The sequence below is a fragment of the Narcine bancroftii genome, chromosome 9 (genome assembly GCF_036971445.1).
Source record: "Narcine bancroftii isolate sNarBan1 chromosome 9, sNarBan1.hap1, whole genome shotgun sequence".
NCBI classification, from domain to species: Eukaryota; Metazoa; Chordata; class Chondrichthyes; order Torpediniformes; family Narcinidae; genus Narcine; species Narcine bancroftii.
Window position 1 is genome coordinate 70,427,504 of NC_091477.1, and position 23,970 is coordinate 70,451,473.

Consider the following 23,970-nt stretch of genomic DNA (forward strand, 5'->3'; position numbering starts at 1 on the left):
AGACAACCTAATATATCAAACCTAGAGACATTTAAAAGGAAAACCGTAACAGCACTCACCCCTGTCCAATTTTTTCAAATCTGGTGTATTTCTTCTTTGGATCGCCAACACTAACAATGCTTCCTATAGTAAAGATGGGCAAATGAGTTTATATTTCTGATAATGCAATAAAAAGCAACAAGACATTCAAGAGGCACCTGGACACAAAATTTGTATACAACATGATGCTCTACATGAACTATAGTTTGGTATTTAACTCCATCATTCCCTCAAATTCCAGACCCCAATCCATGCAGATTGGCAAGAACATCCCCTCCACAATGTCCATCAGTAACAGAGCACCACAGGGCTGTGTTCTTAGTCCCCTGCTCCACTCACTTTCACCTATGGCTTGCTATGACTACAACACCATCCATAAATTTGCTGACTATACCAGAGTTGTGGGCAGCATTAAAAAAAAAGGGTGATGAGACAGCATACTGGAGAGAAACTTGGCTGAATGGTGCCAAAATGTCACCAAAACCAAGACTTTGGGAAAGGAAAACTTAAAAATACTCCTTTGATGATCCAAAAAGAAGTGGATTCATCCCAGTACATCACAGGTGAAACCCCCTACATGGAACGCTGCCGTTGGAAAGTAGCAGCAATCATCAAAGATCCACACCACCCAGCACATGTTTTGTTCTTGCTGCTACATCAGAAGTATAGGTGCTACAAGACTCATACCATCTGGGTCAGGAACATTTGCTACACCTCCACCATCAGACTCCTAACAAACACTCAATCAGAGACTCATTTCAGGATTCTTACTTTGCACATCATCTATTACTGAAATTTTTTTTCTGTATTTGCACAGCTTGTTTACATTTCTTTCTTTGTTTTGCATTTCTCTCTTTGTATACATTTTTTGTCTAGTACAGTTTGCACTACTGATAAGTAAAAATTCTGCCTAGCCCACAGGAAAAGGAATCACAGGATTGCATGTGATGTCATGTATGTACTCTGAGAATAAATTTTAACTTCGAAGCACCCAAGACTCCAACAAACAGTACTCAGTTACGGTTAGATACAGGGATAGCAGTCATCCAGTCAGTTTCTTAAATCAGTTAAAAAGGGTCTGCAGATGCTGGGATTGTGTAATATACAAATGATGTGGAGAAACTTAGCAGGTCACGCAGTATATATTGGAGGTAAAGGGTAGCCAATGGTTTGGACCTCAACACTTCATCTAGGTGTGAGCGAAAAAACAGGAAGATCAGAATAAAAAGATGGGGGAAGTGGGGAGGGGAGGAGTGGAGGAAGGAAGGAAGGAGCATGGGGAGGAGCACAGCCAACAGACGACACCATGGTCATCGGCAATAAATGACAATGAGGAAGTATACAGGAGGGAGAAAGATCACCTGGTTAAAAGGTGTCATAACAACAACCTTGAACTCAAAGTTAGCAAAACTAAGGAGCAGATTGTGGACTCCATGATGGTAATCAGGAGCCTTGAGGGGTCAGCAGTGGAAAGGGTTAAGAATTTCAAATGGCTAGGTGTATAAATTACATTAAAAAATAAACAAATTAGTGCAAAAGAAGAGAAAGTGAAGTAGGGGCCATGGTTCATTTTTCATTCAGAAATCTGACGCAGAGGGGAAGAAGCTGTTTTTGCGTGTATTGCACACCACCAGCATCCGCAGATTTTCTTGTTTAACATAAAATGGAATTGTCCACCTGAGTAAACAAAAGCCTACTCACAATACAGCCAAAAGTGAAATCATTAAAAAAAAGAATGTGTCACTCTCAAGCTCCTCTTCTACATTTGAAATCAACCTCTGGAGTTATTTCAGAGGAATCACGAGAAAAACTTCAAGACACGCCCACCAATCATGGGAAGTGGTGCCCTGAACCAATTTTCAACACCCACTGACACAGCTACAGTTACTGGATAGACACCTGGGGACCGTTTCACGGAGTATCTGCGTTCTGTCTGCAGTGACGATCCTGAGCTCCCAATTGCTGCCATTTCACCTTCCCTTCCCATTACCACACTGACCTGTCTGTCCTGGGCCTTCTCCACTGCCAGAGTGAGTCCCAACATAAACTAAAGGGACAATACATCATGTTCTGCCTGGGCTGTCTACTGCTCAATGGTGTGAACATAGAACTTCCTGATTTCAGGTCATGACTCCCGTCTCTCTCTTCTTCTGGCCCCTTCTTCTCTTCCCATTTCACCTTTATTTTTGGTCCTCTTCCCAACCAGCCCCAATCAACCTCATCATCTCTTCCTCTTTGGTTCCATATCCCTGAACCCCATCTTCCCATCGGATTGCTTCTATTCCCTCCTCTTCCCTGTGCTCCCTACACCCTTCAGCTTTCATTCCATCTAGTATCTCTTTACATCACCATTCTCACCTCATCAGATTGCAGCACTGACAGCTTTCACCTTCATACCACCCCCTCCCCTGTATGACTTATCTTCCCTTTCCAACCCCTTTGTTTTACTTGCCTCTCTCTCCCTTTCTCCAGCATTTGCCAGTCCTCTGCCTCTGTCCATCATGCTTCACCCCTGCATGGTTCACTAAACCTACACGAGACCTGTCTCACTTCTCCCATCCTGCCCTCCTCACAATGCTTCTGTACCAACTTTCCTCAGTCCTGTGGAAGAATTAAGGCTCAAAATGATAATTATATGGGATGCTTTGAAAGCATATTGATGAGGTCAAATTATGTTTTACTTCTAAAATTAAAAAGGAGTATAGAGGTTGATCAGATAGAAAGAGAAACAATAGTTTTGGAGTAGGATCTTCAAAAACAAGAGTTCTGAAGATAAGTGTACGCAATTAATTAATAACAAAAAATAATACATTACAAATTTATAGAATAGAGAAAGCCATTACAAGAACAAAACAAAGATATTATGAATTAGGTGAAAGATCACATTAAATACTTGCTTGGCAATTAAAAACAAAGCAGGCTTTGAGAACAATTAATGCAATTAAAAAGGACACATAATATTATTACACAAGCCTCAAGAAATAAATGAATCCTTTAGGAATTTTAATTTTTTTATTTGAAATTAAATAGTTTGGAATCTTTAAAAGGTGAAAATAGAATAGATAGATATTTATCACAGATAATTTTGCCTAGATTAAATCTGGAAGAGCAAAGTGAATTAAGTGCTCCCTTTACTCAGTTAGAGGTGAGGGAAGCTAGGAGTTCATTACAGAGTAAAATATCTCCAGGAGAGGATGGATTCCTGTCTGAATTTTATAAAGAATTTAAAGATTTATTAATTCCTATTTTAATGGAAATATTAGATCAGGCTTCAGAATAATTTTTGATGGCAATAATTACAGTGATATCTAAAAAAGATAAAGACCCTCTAAAGCCTTCAAATTATAGACCTACTTTATTATTAAATGTAGATAAGATCGTTGGAAAAATTTTGGCAAATACAACGACTAAATTGTTACCTAAATTAAAAAATATGGATGACAGGTTTTGTTAAAAAGAGACAGTCAGCTGAAAAAGCGGCCAGATTAATACAAAATCTAGATTTATTTTTATTAGGAAATATTGAAGGAACAAGACCTAAACTATCAATATATCAGTTGGAATTTGTTAAAGTTCCATTAATGGTGGCAAGGAAATGTATTGCAATTACTTGGAAATCAGATACGCATTTGGATATGGCAAGATGGAATGTAGAAATTCAAAGTTGTATTCCTTTGGAAAAAAATTATATTTAATTTGAGAAAGAAATATGTTATGTTTTTACAAATCTGGCACCTATATACTCAAATATTAGGTTTAAATTTGTGTTTACCGTCCCTCTAGACCTGCAGGAATCTCCTCCGAATTGTATTGAACTGAATTGTATTAAAGAACTCTCTTTAAATATGTGTGTTAGATGGTATCCCTCTGTGCAATTGTGAAAGTTTCTTTTTCTTTCTTTTATTTTATATATCTATATCACACATGTCAAACTCTGGCCTGCGGGCCAAATTTGGCCCGCGATATAATTATACTTGGCCCACAAGATCATTTCAAAAATGTATTAGAGGTGGCCCGCCCTGCAGCGAGAGCCGATGCTGTTTTTTGGTCATGTCACCCCCACCATCCTCCCCCTTCATTGCACATCCTTCCCCATTGTAACACGAGAAATTGTAACACGAGAAGTCTGTCGATGTCATCAGCCGGCAAGCCAGTTGGAAGGCTCCCCCCACAACCAGTCACTTCTCCCACCTGTCGAGCGGTGCGGCGGATGGGCGAGCGCCTGTGATTTCCTGTCGGCGCGACGGGCATGGCAGGCTGCGCACGGCCCCCGGGCAGCGCGAGCCCCACGTGACTGGCACCGGACGGCCCTTCCACAGCGCGAGCGCACTTCTCCCGGTCGCCACGGCCTTCAGCACTTGCACCCGCGCGGACCCCAGGGACGGCTGGTTCGGCCCTGCACGTGAAGAGAGAGATGGTGGCTGTCCGCAAAGGCTGATCGGCAGCGCGCTGGGCCTGAGTGGGTGGGTAAGCAGGGGTGGGCAGAGGGTGTAGGTGAGGAGTAATGGGCAGGGGAAGTTATGGTGGTGCGAGGGGCAGTTAGAGGGAGGGATGAGTAGAAGGAGGGGTGGATAGGGAAGAGGTAAAAGGGGAGGGGCAGGGCGAGTAGGGGAGGGGTGATTAGAGGGTGAGAGACGGGTAGAGGGAGGAACAGGTTGAGGGGAGAGGCAGTAGAGGGGCGTGTATAGGATGGGGTGGGTAGAGGCAGAGCGAGTGGAGTGAGGGGTGAGTAGAGGTTGGGTAAAGGACTGGTCAGGTAGAGGGATGGTGGGTCGAGGGTGAATAGAGGCCTAGAGCCTGAGGAGTGAGCAGGAAATGTTGAGTCCTGATGCAGGCCAAAATGGACACAGCCTGTAAATGCTGACTACATCTCCACAGGGACCAAATATGTTTCCCTCAGGTCAAGCAAAGGGTGAACTTGAGCTACCTACTCCTGACCTGTAACATTATCCTCCTAAAGTTATATCCTAAAGTTTAACATTACATATGTTGAAAGAAGAGAAAACATGCAGATGTTGTTGAAAATTTTCAATAAATATTTAGTTCGGCCCTCGACTTAGTCCAAGTTTTTAATTTTGGCCCTCTGTGAATTTGAGTTGGACACCCCTGATCTATATGGTATCTTTTACATATATTAATCATCTTGAGGGCGGGGAATTGGGGGGAGGTTTTTTGGGGGGTTTTATACCATCATGTAAGTAGTTTTCAGTTTTTTATTATTATATTAATCATTGATTATTACATGGAGAAAAAATTAAATAAAATATTTAAAAATGAATTAATGCTCGAAACATCAGTCCTTCTTTTTCTCCCAGTGATGCTCCTCGATCTGCTGAGTTCCTCCAGCAGATTGTGTTTGGCTCAATTACTAAATGTTTATCTCAACCATTAATTTGTTTTGTATGCTAAATAACCAAGACGTTCCCACTCTGCCCGACTCTTTCCGTGTACTCTATAAATGTATTAGCTGAAAATCTGACACACACATTTGCACTTCCAGTCCGAGCATATCAAACCTAAATATCTCGCTTTACACCCATGACAAAAGAATGATTAGCTTGTAATTATTCCAGAGAATCTCTTGTAAAATTTAAGCACTTACTCAATTTTTCCATAATCTCATCGTCGGTCATCTTTGTTTTCTTTTTCCCTTTGTCTAATCCCTTTGTGGTGTTGTCACTGTCTGGTTCTTTGCTTGCAGCAGGTGAGATTGGATCAATCACCGAACGCGTGTAAACCTGAAAAAAGGGCAACTTTGCTGGACAGCTGGCAAGATAATGCATGCGCATATACATACTTGCCCCCACACCCAAACAGCAATGTTAATGCATTCATTTTTGATTGTTGAAACCTCAGATTACACCGCACTTCCCCGAATGTTGCTAACATTCTGGAATATAACTCCTTGGGTGCCAAAACATTACAATTACAAAAAATAACATTAGTAAGAAGTCACCAAACTCTGCCACTGCCTTTAACACTTTAGCCTCCAGCTCATCCCACAGGCCGAAATGGAGAAAACTGTGTGCTCAAAATCTGATCACCACAGAGGGTTGTGAAAATCAGAAGGGTTCAAAATCTCAATAAGGTTGTAGTCAAAGATATAGCACGGGAACAGAACCTCTGTTCCTTACCAATTCCATTTTGTATTTTCTCTGGATTCTACCACTCATCTACGTAGCAGAGATAATTACAGTAGCCAATTAACTTATGAACTCAAAGGGACCTAGGTGGAAGCTGGAGCACCCAGGGGAAACCTGAGCTGTCAGAGGGAGAATGTTCAAACTCCACACAGATAGTATTGAGCATAAAATCTGAACCTGGATCTCTGGGGCTGATGCAGAGTTGCTCTACAAGGAGGATCATTGGACTGGGTTTGACTTTTCTCTTTACAGCTACTGCTGATCTCCTGTTAATTCTATGTGAGAGTAACTAATAACTGAGAGACATTACCATTTCAATTAAACTCAGATCAGTGCTAGCAGTTATTATACGCACTTTCAATACTAGAAACCAACAAAGATCAGTCAAACCGAAGTTGCAAAGAAAGTTTTTTTTTAATTTCATACTTAGCATTAAGAATGAACTCCTGCAGAATGAATTTGAGAATTGCGGCTGTAAAGGATAACCAAGCAACACAAAGAAAGAGGTGACATCTAAAGACAGGCTTAGATTATATTAATATAGAAGAGTTTAGAGTACTGAGTGGTTGAATAGAAGATAAAAGGGCAGTTAGTGAAACAGAACAATGGCTTTCACATCTCCTCACTTGCCAGGAAGGCACAACAGCTGGCGCTGAGAAGATTCAAATTCAGATTTCCTGAGAAGACTGAAGCAGACAAGGCTGCCACCCACCATTATATCAGCTTTGTATAGGAGCTCGATTGAGAGCATCTTCGCCAGCTGCATCACAGTGTGGTACAGTTGCTGCAGAGAAATCTACAGGACCACAAGAGTGATCATTGGTATCTCTCTCCCTCCCTTTCCATCATCAACCGAGATCTTTTAAGAGGGCGTGCAAAATCATTGAGGATCCCTTCCACCCTGCACAGCCAAGAAGGAGATACAAGAATATCAGAATCAGCATCATTAGGCTGAGGAACAGTTTCTTCCCATGGAGTGAGACTGCTGAACGACCAAAGGAACTGCTCGAATGAAGATTAGCTCATTTACAAACTAACATTTAGTTATTTATTTGTACATATGAATACTTGTCCTACATATATATGGTTGTTTGTATATCTGTCTGGTTGTATGTTTGTATGTTTTTGCACCAAGGACCCGAGAATGCTGTTTCATGGCAATAAACCTGACTTAACTCCCTTCCCACCATTTGACTCCATTCAACTTAAAAAGGATTTATTTGAACTACTTTCAATTTGGTGGACAAGATTTACCAGGCCAGCATGGTCTCCTTCAGAATGGGGAAACAAAATTCAGATTGCATTGTCATTGTGTGAAAGACCTCAAATTGATCATTATTATACATTCCTCAACATGGTTATCCAACTGCATGAAAACCAACAAGGTCAGGTCAGATACAGCAATGAGCTCTCTGAACCCTTCTCCATTAACAATGGCGTGAAGCAAGGCTGCGTTCTCGCACCAACCCTCTTTTCAATCTTCTTCAGCATGATGCTGAAACAAGCCATGAAAGACCTCAACAATGAAGATGCTGTTTACATCTGGTACCGCACGGATGGCAGTCTCTTCAATCTGAGGCACCTGCAAGCTCACACCAAGACACAAGAGCAACTTGTCTGTGAACTACTCTTTGCAGACAATCCGCTTTAGTTGCCCATTCAGAGCCAGCTCTTCAGCGCTTGATGTCCTGTTTTGCAGAAACTGCCAAAATGTTTGGCCTGGAAGTCAGCCTGAAGAAAACTGAGCTCCTCCATCAGCCAGCTCCCCACCATGACTACCAGCCCCCCCCCCCCACCCCCACATCTCCATCGGGCACAGAAAACTCAAAACGGTCAACCAGTTTACCTATCTCGGCTGCACCATTTCATCGGATACAAGGATCGACAAAGAGATAGACAACTGACTCGCCAAGGCAAATAGCGCCTTTGGAAGACTACACAAAAGAGTCTGGAAAAACAATCAACTGAAAAACCTCACAAAGATTAGCGTATACCGAGCCGTTGTCATACCCACACTCCTGTTCGGCTCCAAATCATGGGTCCTCTACCGGCATCACCTACGGCTCCTAGAACACTTCCACCAGCGTTGTCTCCGCTCCATCCTCAACATTCATTGGAGCGCTTTCATCCCTAACGTCGAAGTACTCGAGATGGCAGAGGTCGACAGCATCGAGTCCACGCTGCTGAAGATCCAGCTGCGCTGGATAGGTCACGTCTCCAGAATGGAGGACCATCGCCTTCCCAAGATCGTGTTATATGGCGAGCTCTCCACTGGCCACCGTGACAGAGGTGCACCAAAGAAAAGGTACAAGGACTGCCTAAAGAAATCTCTTGGTGCCTGCCACATTGACCACCGCCAGTGGGCTGATATCGCCTCAAACCGTGCATCTTGGCGCCTCACAGTTTGGCGGGCAGCAACCTCCTTTGAAGAAGACCGCAGAGCCCACCTCACTGACAAAAGACAAAGGAGGAAAAACCCAACACCCAACCCCAACCCACCAATTTTCCCCTGCAACCGCTGCAACTGTGTCTGCCTGTCCCGCATCGGACTTGTCAGCCACAAACGAGCCTGCAGCTGACGTGGACATTACCCCTCCATAAATCTTCGTCCGCGAAGCCAAGCCAAAGAGAAAGATACGTTCCGGTAATTCTTTGTCTGTTCTCCAGGGGTTGCCAATAATTCCACATCATTAATTATTTTTTTTCTCTCTTGTCATAAAAAAAGGTAACCTTGATTATAGGGAGGGGATAGATTAGTTTAGCTTAGTTCTTTAGTTTTTATTAATTTTTAAATCTTTTTTATTTTAATATAACAGTCCAATAAATGGGTCTGACATGGTTGCATGCACTATGCTTATCACTACAATGGGTTATTACAAGTAATTCTAAATATGGTTATGCATATTTTATTATTTAGCTACTATTATTTTTTCCATTTTATATGGATTTACCTGTATACCATTGATTTATTATCTAGTATTTGCCAAAGCCCTTTCCTGCTCAAACAAAGGACTCTACATCACCTTTGTTGACCTCACCAAAGCCTTCGACACCGTGAGCAGGAAAGGGCTTTGGCAAATACTAGAGCGCATCGGATGTCCCCCAAAGTTCCTCAACATGATTATCCAACTGCACGAAAACCAACAAGGTCGGGTCAGATACAGCAATGAGCTCTCTGAACCCTTCTCCATTAACAATGGCGTGAAGCAAGGCTGTGTTCTCGCACCAACCCTCTTTTCAATCTTCTTCAGCATGATGCTGAACCAAGCCATGAAAGACCCCAACAATGAAGACGCTGTTTACATCCGGTACCGCACGGATGGCAGTCTCTTCAATCTGAGGCGCCTGCAAGCTCACACCAAGACACAAGAGAAACTTGTCCGTGAACTACTCTTTGCAGATGATGCCGCTTTAGTTGCCCATTCAGAGCCAGCTCTTCAGCGCTTGACGTCCTGCTTTGCGGAAACTGCCAAAATGTTTGGCCTGGAAGTCAGCCTGAAGAAAACTGAGGTCCTCCATCAGCCAGCTCCCCACCATGACTACCAGCCCCCCCACATCTCCATCGGGCACACAAAACTCAAAACGGTCAACCAGTTTACCTATCTCGGCTGCACCATTTCATCAGATGCAAGGATCGACAATGAGATAGACAACAGACTCGCCAAGGCAAATAGCGCCTTTGGAAGACTACACAAAAGAGTCTGGAAAAACAACCAACTGAAAAACCTCACAAAGATAAGCGTATACAGAGCCGTTGTCATACCCACACTCCTGTTCGGCTCCGAATCATGGGTCCTCTACCGGCACCACCTACGGCTCCTAGAACGCTTCCACTAGCGTTGTCTCCGCTCCATCCTCAACATCCATTGGAGCGCTCACACCCCTAACGTCGAGGTACTCGAGATGGCAGAGGTCGACAGCATCGAGTCCACGCTGCTGAAGATCCAGCTGCGCTGGATGGGTCACGTCTCCAGAATGGAGGACCATCGCCTTCCCAAGATCGTATTATATGGCGAGCTCTCCACTGGCCACCGTGACAGAGGTGCACCAAAGAAAAGGTACAAGGACTGCCTAAAGAAATCTCTTGGTGCCTGCCACATTGACCACCGCCAGTGGGCTGATAACGCCTCAAACCGTGCATCTTGGCGCCTCACAGTTTGGCGGGCAGCAGCCTCCTTTGAAGAAGACCGCAGAGCCCACCTCACTGACAAAAGGCAAAGGAGGAAAAACCCAACACCCAACCCCAACCAACCAATTTTCCCTTGCAACCGCTGCAATCGTGTCTGCCTGTCCCGCATCGGACTGGTCAGCCACAAACGAGCCTGCAGCTGACGTGGACTTTTTACCCCCTCCATAAATCTTCGTCCGCGAAGCCAAGCCAAAGAAAAGATTGATTTATTATGTAATCATCCTTTATTATGTGTGTTTAAATGTTAAACTCAATAAAAATATTTTATAAAGAAAGAAAGACCTCAATTTGGTCCATTCGTGACTCCAAGCTTCCAGTCATTGTCACTCAGTTGTCCAATCCAACCAGACCTGTGTTGGTTGCCACACTGTTCTAATGAAGCTCAGTGGAAGACCACAACTTGTCAAAGCCTCGAGTCTGCTCCACCTTTCAAATTACTGCTAAAGTAGTTTTCCTCTCCACTCTATTCCTTCTCCCCATAACCTCTGAAACCCCGACAAATCAAGAACCTATTAATCTCTGCTTCAAATATACTCAATGACTTGACCTTACAGCCAAGTCTGTGACAATGAATTCCACAGATTCTATCAGCCTCTGGCTGAAGAGATTTCTCCCCATCTCAGTTCTGAAGGGATGTCCTTCTATTCTGAGGCTCTGCCCTCTGAATGAGCTGGACAGATTTTTCAACCCTTTAGATTTGGCTGTTGGTGATGCCCTAGCAGTTACTGTGAACTTTTATTCAATGTTGCACATTGGTTGAATAAATTTTCCCTTGGGTAACATCCTATTACTTTGGTTTGGGACTTCACTTTAAGGAGTTCAACACTTTTTAACCATAACCACTGCACTGTTTTCCCTGGTTCACCTCAACTAGTTTGTTTTGTGACTTGCTCCACAAATATCTGCCCACATTAGCAGCCATGCAAATTTAATATTTTCTGCCCTTTGGCACTTTTTTCTTTCCCCACCTCTGTACTTGCTTGAAATCTAATGCAGTTTAAAATGCCACTAGAATGTCCCAGTTCTGGTCTCACAGTTTGACAAAAATAGAATCAGTAGCTTAAGGAGCTTTTATCCCCCCCTAGCATTTTCTCTTCTTTCATCTCTCAGTCTCTCGTGTATTTTGCTTCTGATATTGGGAGCTTTATCCAGATGCCTCCATGGATATCAACAAAGATCTTTAAAAGCAGAAGAGGGTCCCTATTATATAGAACAGACTCTCTTGTAAATTGCTGGCATATATATTCAGTAATGAGATTTACACCAGACAATGCAGATAAATGGCTTTGTAGACTGTTGGAATTAAGACAGTATGTGCACAAAGGCAGGTATAGTGCAAAAGGAATAGTGCAAAAGGTATAGTGCAGAATAGTGGAAAAGGTATAGTGGAAAAGGAATAGTGGAAAAGGAATAGTAGAAAAGGTACAGTGCAAAAGGAATAGTGCAAAGGGCATAGTGGAAAAGGAATAGTGCAAAAGGAATAGTGCAAAAGGAATAGTGCAAAAGGTATAGTGGAAAAGGAATAGTGCAAAAGGTATAGTGGAAAAGGTATAGTGCAAAAGGTATAGTAGAAAAGGTATAGTGCAAAAGGAATAGTGCAAAGGGTATAGTGGAAAAGGAATAGTGCAAAAGGAATAGTGCAAAAGGTATAGTGGAAAAGGAATAGTGCAAAAGGTATAGTGGAAAAGGTATAGTGCAAAAGGAATAGTGCAAAGGGTATAGTGGAAAAGGAATAGTGCAAAAGGAATAGTGCAAAAGGTATAGTGGAAAGGTATAGTGCAAAAGGAATAGTGCAAAAGGAATAGTGCAAAGGGTATAGTGGAAAAGGAATAGAGCAAAAGGTATAGTGGAAAAGGAATCTCTTTCTCTCTTTGGCTTGGCTTCGCGGACGAAGATTTATGGAGGGGGTAAAAGTCCACGTCAGCTGCAGGCTCGTTTGTGGCTGACAAGTCCGATGCGGGACAGGCAGACAAGGTTGCAGCGGCTGCAGGGGAAAATTGGTTGGTTGGGGTTGGGTGTTGGGTTTTTCCTCCTTTGCCTTTTGTCAGTGAGGTGGGCTCTGCGGTCTTCTTCAAAGGAGGTTGCTGCCCGCCAAACTGTGAGGCGCCAAGATGCACGGTTTGAGGCGATATCAGCCCACTGGCGGTGGTCAATGTGGCAGGCACCAAGAGATTTCTTTAGGCAGTCCCTGTACCTTTTCTTTGGTGCACCTCTGTCATGGTGGCCAGTGGAGAGCTCGCCATATAACACGATCTTGGGAAGGCGATGGTCCTCCATTCTGGAGACGTGACCCATCCAGCGCAGCTGGATCTTCAACAGCGTGGACTCGATGCTGTCGACCTCTGCCATCTCGAGTATTTCGACGTTAGGGATGAAAGCGCTCCAATGGAACGCTTCCACCAGCGTTGTCTCCGGTCCATCCTCAACATCCATTGGAGTGGAAAAGGAATAGTGGAAAAGGAATAGTGCAAAAGGTATAGTGGAAAAGGTATAGTGCAAAAGGAATAGTAGAAAAGGTATAGTGGAAAAGGAATAGTGCAAAAGGTATAGTGGAAAAGGTATAGTGCAAAAGGAATAGTAGAAAAGGTATAGTGGAAAAGGAATAGTGGAAAAGGAATAGTGCAAAAGGTATAGTGTAAAAGGTATAGTAGACAAGGTATAGTGCAAAAGGAATAGTGCAAAAGGTATAGTGGAAAAGGAATAGTGCAAAAGTAATAGTAGAAAAGGTACAGTGCAAAAGGAATAGTGCAAAAAGAATAGTGGAAAAGGTATAGTGGAAAAGTAATAGTAGAAAAGGTACAGTGCAAAAGGAATAGTGCAAAAAGAATAGTGGAAAAGGTATAGTGGAAAAGGAATAGTGCAAAAGGTATAGTGTAAAAGGTATAGTGCAAAAGGAATAGTGCAAAAGGTATAGTGGAAAAGGAATAGTGCAAAAGGAATAGCAGAAAAGGTACAGTGCAAAAGGAATAGTGCAAAAGGAATAGTGCAAAGGGCATAGTGGAAAAGGAATAGTGGAAAAGGAATAGTGGAAAAGGAATAGTGCAAAAGGTATAGTGTAAAAGGTATAGTGTAAAAGGTATAGTAGAAAAGGTATAGTGCAAAAGGAATAGTGCAAAAGGTATAGTGGAAAAGGAATAGTGCAAAAGGAATAGTAGAAAAGGTACAGTGCAAAAGGAATAGTGCAAAAGGAATAGTGCAAAGGGTATAGTGGAAAAGGAATAGTGCAAAAGGAATAGTGCAAAAGGTATAGTGGAAAAGGAATAGTGCAAAAGGTATAGTGGAAAAGGTATAGTGGAAAAGGAATAGTGCAAAAGGTATAGTAGAAAAGGTATAGTGCAAAAGGAATAGTGCAAAGGGTATAGTGGAAAAGTTAGTGCAAAAGGAATAGTGCAAAGGGTATAGTGGAAAAGGTATAGTGGAAAAGGAATAGTGCAAAAGGTATAGTGGAAAAGGTATAGTGCAAAAGGAATAGTGCAAAAAGTATAGTGGAAAAGGAATAGTGCAAAAGGTATAGTGGAAAAGGTATAGTGCAAAAGGAATAGTGCAAAAGGTATAGTGGAAAAGGTATAGTGCAAAAGGAATAATGCAAAAGAAAGAACTGAATACAAAGGCAGACTAAATGATATCAAACAATTGAGTTAATTAATGCAGTTTATTCCATGTAGGAAAGGAAGCTATTAAGGAAATACAATACCAAAGCAATTATGTCAAACTGCATGAAATTCCAAGATGTTTGAGTGGAATAAAGAAGATTAAAGCTATGAAAAGATATTTTTCAAGATATACTTAAAAGTGTTTTAGGTAGATATGCAAATACAAGAAAAAGCCCTTCAGCTCATGGGGTCTGGGCTGAACATGTCCAACTCAAACCAAAACCCAGCTGCTTACAGCTGATAAATATTCCTACATTCCCTTCATATCCATGTCTATCAAGAAGCTTCAAAGGTTCTATTGTATCCGCTTCGACCACTATTCCTGGTGGCTGGTTCCAGGCATCTACCACTCTCTGAAATATTTGCCCTAACATTTCCCTTAAACTCCCTCCTCCCCCTCAGCTTAAACACATGTCCTGGGTAAAAGATATGACTGTCTACCCTATCAACGCCCCTCATGATTTTATGCATGTTTGTCAGTCTCCCCGCCTCAGATAAAACAACCCAGGTTTGAACAATCTCTCCCATAACTAATTCCCTCTAAACTAGGCAACATCCTGGTAAACTTCTTCTATATCTTTTCCAAAGCTGCCCATTACAGGATGGATGTAACAATCAGAATTGCACACAACACTTCAAGCAGGGTCAAAGTTTATAAAGCTGGGAGATGAATTTCTTACTTTTGTACTTACTTAATTTTTGGGGCAGCATGGTTAGCTTAGCGATTAACTCAACGCTGTTACTGCCCCAGCAAGCAGGGTTCGAATCCTGCATTGTCTCTAAGGAGTATGTTCTTTCTCCCCATGTCTACATGAGTTTTCCCCAGGGGCTTCGGTTTCCTCCCACTGTTTCAAACGTACCAGGGGTTGTAGGTTAATCGGGTGTAATTAGGCAGCACGAACTCAAGGCCAAAATGGCTTGCTACCATGCTGTATGCCTAAATTATTTTAAAAATTTATTTAATACTCAATGCCCTGCCCAATGAGCCAAGCATACCATATACTTTTTTTTTAACTGCTTCACCCGCTTATGTGGCCTCTTTGAATGAGCTATGGACCTGGAACCCCAGATCCTAACTAATAACTGCATACATTCCCCTTACATTTTGCTTTGCACTGCCAAACCAAGGCTGCCTGCAAATTGGAGGAACAACACCTAATATTTCCTCTGGGCACTCTCCAACCTGCCTGCATTTTTCTCATACCTTGACAAAGGGCTCAGGCCTGAAACGTTGGTTACCCTTTTCTTCAAATAGAGGCTGCATGACCTGAATAGATTCTCCAGCTCTTTTGTGCAGTGCACTGTAAAAAGTCCAGACTTCCCTGTTTAACTCCACCCATGATCTCTTTCCTGTTAGCCTATACTCCTCCTCCTGCCCCCTCCTCATTGGTTATCCTTTCTGATAGATGCTGCATCTATCCTCCAGCACTTTGGTGTGTGACACACTTCACACTTATCCAGATTACACTTCACCTGCCATTTCTCTGCTGACATCGATAATTGATCTTTATCATAGAAAAGCACAGCACAGTACAGGCCCTTTGGCCATCAATATTGTGTCAACCCAAACATTCCTTCCTAAAAAAAGTATTAAACCCTTCCTACCCCATAACCTTTCATTTCTCTTTCATCCATGTGTCTGTCTACGAGTCTCTCAAATAACCCCATTTTCAGCTTCCACTGCCGATCCCAGCAAGGCATTCCAGGCACCCACAACTCTCAGTGTAAAAAACTTACCCCTGATGTTGCCCCTAAACTTTCATATCCCTTCACTTTGTACTCATATCCTCTGGTGTTTGCTGATCCTGCCCTGTGAAACAGGTGCTGGCTGTCCACCCTATCTATACCTCTCATAATCTTGTAGATCTTTATCAAGTTTCCTCTCATCCTTCTATGCTGCAAAGAGAAAAGTCCAAGCTCTGGTAACCTTGCCTCATAAAGACTTGTTTCCAAATCCAGGTAACATCTAGGTAAATCTCCTCTGCACCATCTCCATAGCTTCCACATCCTTCCTATATTGAGGTGACCAGGAATGGCCTTACCAAAGATTTGTAGAGTTGCAACATGACCTCTCTATTCCTGAATTCAATCCCCCTATTAATGAATCCCGTAGGCCTTCTTAACTATCCTATCAACCTGTGCGGCGACCTTGAGGGATGTATGGATTTGACCCTAAGGTCCCTCTGTTCATCCACACTCTTAAGTAACCAACCATTAACCCTATACTCAGGCTTCTGGTTTGTCCTTCCAAAGTGCACCGCCTCACACTTATCGATATTAAAATCCATCTGCCACTTTTCTGCCCAGTTCTGCATCCTGTCTATATCCTCTTGTAAGGTGACAACTTTTAACTCCATCTGCAACTCCTCCAACCTGAATGTCATCCACAAACTTACTGAACCATCCTGCTGCCTCTTCATCCAGGTCACTTATCCAGTTGTATTCTTTGATAAGCATTTTTGTCCACATTTCCACCAATCGTTGTATCATCTGCAAACTAGCTAACCCACACACCATCTTTTCATCCAAAGACAATTTTTCCATCCCTAGCCTGACTCCATCTGGTCTCTATACTACCATTCTCACCTCCTCTACTTATCAGTTGCCAAAACAGGCAGCTTTTGTTCTTCTCCACCCTGTATGACTCACCCCTTCTTGATTCATTTATTCTGAGTGGGGTTCCTGCCTCACTAGCCCCTAATCTGACCATGACTTCCAAATGTACATAAATCCTATCCCCAAGTAATCCTTTCTAATAGTTTCCCTACTACTGATATGAGATTTACTGGCCCACAATTTTCTGGATTATCCCTTTATCCCTTCTTCAATAAAGGTTGAACATTAGCCAGTCCTCTGGATTATCTCCTGTCACAAGTGAGGACACAAAGATCTTTTCAAAGTCCCAGCTATCTCTTCACTTGCATCTTTTAATAACATCAGCTCCAAGAAACTTACTGCTCTCCAAAAGACACAACACCACCTTTCATGATCTCAAAATGTCCATGACCTTTTCCTTGGTCAACACTGATGCAAAGTTCTCATTTAGTACCTTGCCCACTTCCTCTGACTTCAAACAAACTTTCTCTTTTGTCCATGAGTTGTCTTATCCTTCCCTCTGATCAAGATTCAAGATTATTTTATTGTCATGTAATGAAAAAGATATAATAATACACAAAACTGCATTTAGTCAAAGATTCACCATCAGTGGAAATTGCCTGGTGCTCCTAACAGTCAGAGAAAGAGAAGCAACATCAGAGACCCAGAGTGTCCATGGATTAGGCTCTGCAGCCACATAGATTTCAGTCCAAAACATAGGCAACCTGAGCTCCAGATCCAAACCTCCAACACAATCAGGATGCCTTCTGTGCCTAAGGCTCTAAGGGAATCCCTCCTGTCTCAGCACCGTCTTGCAACCTGGTTCTGATACATGGTATCCCACAGCCTGGTGCAAGTTCTTGGACCGCATGTTGCCAGCAGCCCTTGGCTCGAGCCACCAATAGCCCGCCTCATTAGTCCGCTGCCGTGGTCACCGTCCCATAGGCTTGTCTCCTCTGCTTCTCCTTCTCAAGCTGATGCCCTGAGCCAGTCATCTACTTCTCCGGGGTCTGCAACCCCTCACATCTGCTGCCGACTACAGGTGCTACCATCTTGGACCCAGAACCCACGATTTTAAAATAAAACACCATTGGCTCTTTTAACAGGCTGTTTAAAGCCTTTAGGAGCCATCGGTAGTTGGAGTTGGCAGTAGAACCCTGCGGAGGAGCGCTGTGTCTTCACTCTTTGCTTTTCACAGGACCACACTAGCACCAGCGCTGCCGTTAAAGTGGCTCCAGCAACACGGCCATTTTTTTCATCCTCTTTTTAAATTCAAATATAAAATGCCTGGGGATTTTCTTTAATTCTGCTCACCAATGATATCTCATGCCTCCCTTTGCCCTGCTTGAGCTCTTCCCTGCAATCTTTACATTCCCCCAGAGCTCCGTCTTATTTTACCTTCCTGAACCTTACATATGCCTTTTTTCCTTGACCTTGAATATGCTGGGATTGAAGGGAGATGGATAATATGCAGGCAGAAGAGATTTAGTTTAATTTGGCATCATGTTCAGCACAGGCAATGTTAATCGAAGGGCCTATTCTCTATGCTGTTTTTAGGTGGTTCTTCTGGCAGAACTATTGCGAAGGGAAAATATTGAAGGAGTATTCTCATTAGCCACCCAGTAATGAAGCATAATGTAGGAAGAGTTCAAGAAAGGTGGCTGACAGATCTATTTCCAAAAATGCTGAAACATCCACAAAGAGGCTCACAAGTATGATGTTAAAGAAGAGATTAAACATGTAAACCAGTGAGGCAAGATCAAGGCAGACAGCTTGAGTGAGGATTTTTCTAGCTCGAGCTCAAACTGGTCCTGTGTTTGGGCACTGTACTGCGCCAGTTCAAGGACACTTACAGATTTTGTGCACTCTGGCCGTGGTGCAATGGCTGGAGGTAGGGCCTCGTCATCATCCTCCTCCTCTGGAACGGTAGGTACATTGGAAGGTTCTGCACCTTTTGAACTGCGCTAAAGAGAGAAGACTACATTTTAGAACTCATGCACACAAACTGCCTCGCATTCATCTCCCTCATACCCAGTTTGCAAAAAACAACATGAAAAGCTGTCTCCATATCATACAATTATCCTTTATGCATACACATCCAATTCCTCATTCTAAATTTTGTGAAATAATTCCTCTTCTAATCTATCGGAAGTTCACAATGCATTTTAATAAAATATTCACAAAACAGAACATAACCATTTAATGAATCACAAGACTGATCTTTTCCTTTCAATGATCTCACAAATTCTTGACTAACCAATCTATTCTATGCAAATTTCCTAAGTGCGCAATAAGATAGGTGGGTGAGACAGAGTAGGAAAAGATACAAGATTCTCACTTTTGGTGTGCCAGCTGGAAATCCATCTTGTTGGTCTAAAGAAATGAAAGGAAAAAATTTTAACTCAAAGATTTGGCATCGTCCATGGTAACTAACTTTGTTTGCCTGAAACTTATCAAAAAGTATTCCTTTACTCACATACCCTTTCAAACTGCCATTCCATGACCTTACCTGAAAAACTCAGATACTTCTGTTTCACTGTAGCTTTGGAATCGTAGAATTTGAGCACATCAAGCACAGCCTGAGGATTTTTCTTCTGTTCCAGTTTGGTGATATTGGAAGTCTGTAACAGCCTAGCCCATTGTTCAGGCATTCCCTGCAAAACACCACCACTTCAGCTTCACAGGATCAGAGCTAGTAGAATTCACACATTCAGTGCTCAACCTATCTTGTGTTAACCAATACTCCAGGGGGCGTTTAAAAAAGAAAATCTGCAGATGCTGGGGCCAAGTGCAAAACATAAAGGCGCTGGAGAACTCAGCAGGTTTTGCGGCATCCATAGGAAGTAAGGGATAACAAATTCCTGACCAAGGGCGCAGTCCTGAAATATCGGTTACAGTTCACTTCCCATGGCCTGCTGAGTTTCTCCAGCACTTACTGTATTGAACTCAAGAGTCTACAAATTAAACATTTAATTCTCTTTGGCCTGTCTAGACATTTATTGAGGCCGTCAATGTGTAGGTGGATCCTGAGCCATTGGTAATATTAAAGGGCACGTCTTTGGCCTAAATTCAATACATGTTCAAAGGAGAATGGAGACAAGGAAAGTGGGAATCTTGAATGAAATTGATTTGTCTTTGTTGGAAAAAGCAGGACATCAAGATATCAGATGTACTCATTAATGGGCACATCTACTGAATAAATAATCAGGAAATTAATGTGTTTCACAGAGTCAAATAGAATGGAATAGGCCCCCTGACTAAGTTGGCATTCTGGGATTGTTCCATTTGCCTGCATTTGGCAGCCCTTTCTATCCATAAATCTGCCCAAATGAAGAAAATTGCTTGGAATCTGTCTGGAGAGTAGTTCTCAATTCTGCATATGGTACCCTGGAAGGATATTTTGGACATGGATGGCCTTATATAGATTTACCAAACGACTCAGGCATTGATAGGAATGTTGGAAGTTTGACCTTGATTTGCATTCAGAAAACTGAAAGTGGTGTTTTTAAAGTAAAAATGGAATTTAGTGGAGTTAATTAGGAAAAATGTCACTGATGGGAAAACAGAGGGTGTATCTGCCAGAAGACAAGCACATGGATACAAGTAAATGTCTAATATTTATCTGAAAAATCTGCCTTGGCAAAGAAGAAATTTGTTCAATGAGCATCTTAGTAGGATGACAGCACTTCATGGCTGGGATCACAAACCTTCAATACCTATGTGATCTTCGTATGATTTGATGCAATAGGTGGTGATGACCAGCAAGTTCACTGGATTAGGGCCAATACCAAGTTAGCAGGATGATCACAAAGACATGATTCATTGTATATCTCGTTTTGTACTCACTGTGAACTCTCCTGTCACAGCATCAAACCCAACATGAATTGTATGTTCAAAGTCTGATGGAGGGGATATTTCCGGACGCTCTTTTTCTCTCTTCTTATTCCCTGTGAAAACAATGCAATGCAAAAACTATCAATAAAAAAAGCAGGAGGAACAGATTCAAAAGGAGCTTAAAAATGTTGATATCAAAGTGATTAAGTTCTTTGATCTTGCCAAAAGCTGTCATCCACCTTTCACACAGAGGTTCCCCAGAGTGGTCCACATAGCAGAAAGGGCTTGGTGGTTATGCTATTAAACCATTCGGCCAGAAGTTTGGAATTCAGAATGAATTAATATAATCATTTGTGGGCTGGCACCAGGTCCCAAACTATAAAATCCATCCAGCTCAATGTAGTCAAAGGAAACAGCGTGTCTGATTTATTCCCTCATTGCTCCCCAACCTCATCCATACCTGATCTGGCTGATACCCAACTTCAGAATCAGACTGTATTTTAGAAATCCATTGACAGGAATGAGCACACAATTATAAATTACTACGACAAATATGTTAGACATGGAGAGAGATAAAAAGATTATAAAATCTCAACAGAACTGGAAAAATTAAATTCTGGTAATAGTTACTCTGAATCATTTGGATAGTTGTACGAATTTTTTGCAGCAAGCTGTTGTGTTTACTTAGTCGAGCTGGAAAACTACTGACCCTTACTTACACTCTGAATTGGCTGAGATGTTGGTACCAATCCATAATCAGTGAATGAAGAAAGCAGAGCACCACCAATTGTGCAAGACAATGAAAGGTGGGCAACAAATGTCCACTTGATAACTAGAGCCACATTCTATGATTAAACTGAAATGAGTACCACAACAACCTGCACGGGTTAAAACTGTTCAGATCAGAATAATGAATTTAAATCAGGAAACAGGACATGCATCATGTTGCATAAACCTTGATACTGTACCAGCTAGGTAAGAGGAATACATTTTAATATTTGCAGACATCAGTCAGCATTATCTTGGTCTTCTTCAGACATTTCCCAGGAAGTCTTATTACCAGCTGTCATACTACGTGTGGAATTCTTTGCCACAGGAAGTAGTTGAGGCCGGTTCCCTGTCAATATTTAAGTGTAGATTAGATTTGGCCCTTGTGCCCAATGGGGATTGGGGGTATGGGGAGAAGACAGGAACCAGGTACTGATCAGCCATGATCATAATGAATGGTGGTGTAGGCTTGAAGGGCCAAATGGCCTAGTACTGCACCTATTTTCTATGTTATAAATAACATGATCATTTGGCAAATTTTAATACCACCTTCAGAAAGGAGGAGAAATTAAAACATTCAAATTGCTGGTGAACAAAAGAAATGGGAAATTCCCCCACTGCAAAGGGGGTTGCACATGAAGTACATCGTTTTTAAAAAAAATCATGATTCCTGCACAGTGAGAGTAGTTGGTGACATCGGTGGAGCTTTGTCTATGTTGATTCTAATGAAAGTACCTATTCTCTCCACCTCAGCCGTTCCTTTAAGATCAACACAAAGAAAATATCAGAACACAAACATTTGATCAGTCTACCAGTACTGTGAGCCAACAAACTATTCCAAAGCATGTCTTTTTTATATATGGATATAACCCAATGATAATCTATATTAGTTGGTACTTTGGTACTTCATGAATCTTTGTTCAGATAGAACTGAGGGTGCAAACATATTTTACCCAAATAACTTCAGAAATTCAATTGATGTTAGCTCGCTTAAAATTGAGAAAAGAGAGATTAAACCCTTAAGTGCATCACAAAGCAAAATGCTTGACTTTGTACAGTTAAAACCTAATTCATTACTGCAACCATGATACATGCAAGCAACAGATAGTAAAGGAGGCATTAAGCAACATAATCCACATGCAAACCAGATGCATAGGTGACATCAGATGCTGGAATCTGGAACAACAATCTGCAGGAGGAACTCAGCAGGTCAAGCGCCATCAATGCGAGAAAAACAGACAAGGTACTGTTTTTGACGAAGATTTCTGACACGAAAGCTTGACCATTCTTTCTCTCCCACAGATGTTGCTTGACCTGCTGAGTTCCTCCTGCAGATTGTATATTGCTAGCCACACACCTTGGATCATAAGCCCTTTTCACACTGGCTAACCAGTAGATTGGCCGTTCAGTGAACCAGTTAAGGAAACCATTTTGCCTTTCACACTGGATCACTGTTAACCGGTTCTCTGTGTCCTTTCACACTCATCACAAGGCATCCCCAGGGATAGGAGTGCCTATCCTCCACCAGTAACATCTGAGTGATGCATCGAGCAATGGTGAACCTGCCCTAAATCCTGATCAATGTATTATGATCTTATATTAAAACAAAATTAATCGTGCTTAATTATAACATAATGAATCATTATGTACAGCAGAGTATGAGCCCTTTAGCCCCTGTTGTTATGCCGACCTATATAAACCTTTATAATTTTATAAAATACCGTGAGAAAGTATAGCACACAATTTATAAAGACTGTGGGAAAGAGCGATGGCGTACCTGCCCTCCCAGAATTCCGGGCGGCAGGGAAAGAGCTGTATGCACGAAGTGCTCATGGAAGGATTTCTCTGCCACACAGAATTCTGGGATGGCAGATCCATCACCTCTTCTCCCACTGTGACCTTCCCATGGTCCTTTAGACATTTATAAAGGTTTATATAGGTCGGCAGATTTTATATCTTTTTAATGTTTTGTTTCCTTCACTTTCCTGCACTCAAGCAAAAACGTAATCAAAGTGTCACTACTTTATCCCAGGATACCCTATGTCCCTTTCACATTGGGCTAATCAACATGCAGGCATCATTAGATGCCGGGGATAATAATATTTACGAGTAAAGAGCTTTCACATTGGACCCATAACCGGTAGATTAGCTGTCAATTACTGGGACAAGGTGCAAGTGAGAAAGACTCTATAGATGACACTTAAGCTGTATTGTGAACTCATTACCATTTCATATGCTCACATTTTATTCCTAATCCCCTTGCCTCATGTCCAGTTCACACATTAATGACGCCCCACTCACACATGTCCAAATCCACTGGGCACAAAACAAACCCACTCCATGTCCCTCCATACACCATTTTCACCCAACCCTCAGCATATTCTGCACCCATATTTTGTCACCCCACTCTACCTTTCTCTCCAGCATTTGAGAAGATGGACTTCAGTTTTGTCCGCTTCTGTTTCTCTTCAGGCACTGACGGGAGAGGCTTGGCATTATGGTTGGTCAGAGCGTCCTTACTGCTCATACAGAAGCTAGTGCTGCTCACACGTACAGGGGGCGCAGGTGGTTTGTCTTCCAACTCTCCGTTGTTGGACATAATTCCAGACTAAGCAACCCTAAAAAACAAGAAGCATGTTTACCATTGAGCTGTATTGCCATAAGCAGAAGATCAAAAGCATTGCTTGTTCAAAGATTCAACTGTCCCAGTTGAAAGTATTTTTAAATAAAGAACATGTTGAGCACTATT

General features: G+C 42.2%; 1 protein-coding gene across 7 annotated transcripts in view; it reads right to left on the reverse strand.

Annotated features, from left to right (window-relative positions):
• Positions 1-23,970, reverse strand: part of LOC138742254 (serine/threonine-protein kinase PAK 2-like) — a 133,571-nt gene that overhangs the window by 10,545 nt on the left and 99,056 nt on the right. For all 7 annotated transcript variants that reach the window (XM_069896376.1, XM_069896379.1, XM_069896377.1 and 4 more), the window contains 7 exons: positions 23,634-23,839; positions 20,466-20,566; positions 19,129-19,273; positions 18,958-18,992; positions 18,473-18,583; positions 5,642-5,777; positions 60-123 (listed from right to left, as the gene is read on the reverse strand). In XM_069896376.1, the coding sequence (XP_069752477.1) occupies positions 60-123; positions 5,642-5,777; positions 18,473-18,583; positions 18,958-18,992; positions 19,129-19,273; positions 20,466-20,566; positions 23,634-23,820 (779 nt within the window). In that variant the 5' untranslated portion in view covers positions 23,821-23,839. The remainder of the gene's footprint in view (positions 1-59; positions 124-5,641; positions 5,778-18,472; positions 18,584-18,957; positions 18,993-19,128; positions 19,274-20,465; positions 20,567-23,633; positions 23,840-23,970) is intronic.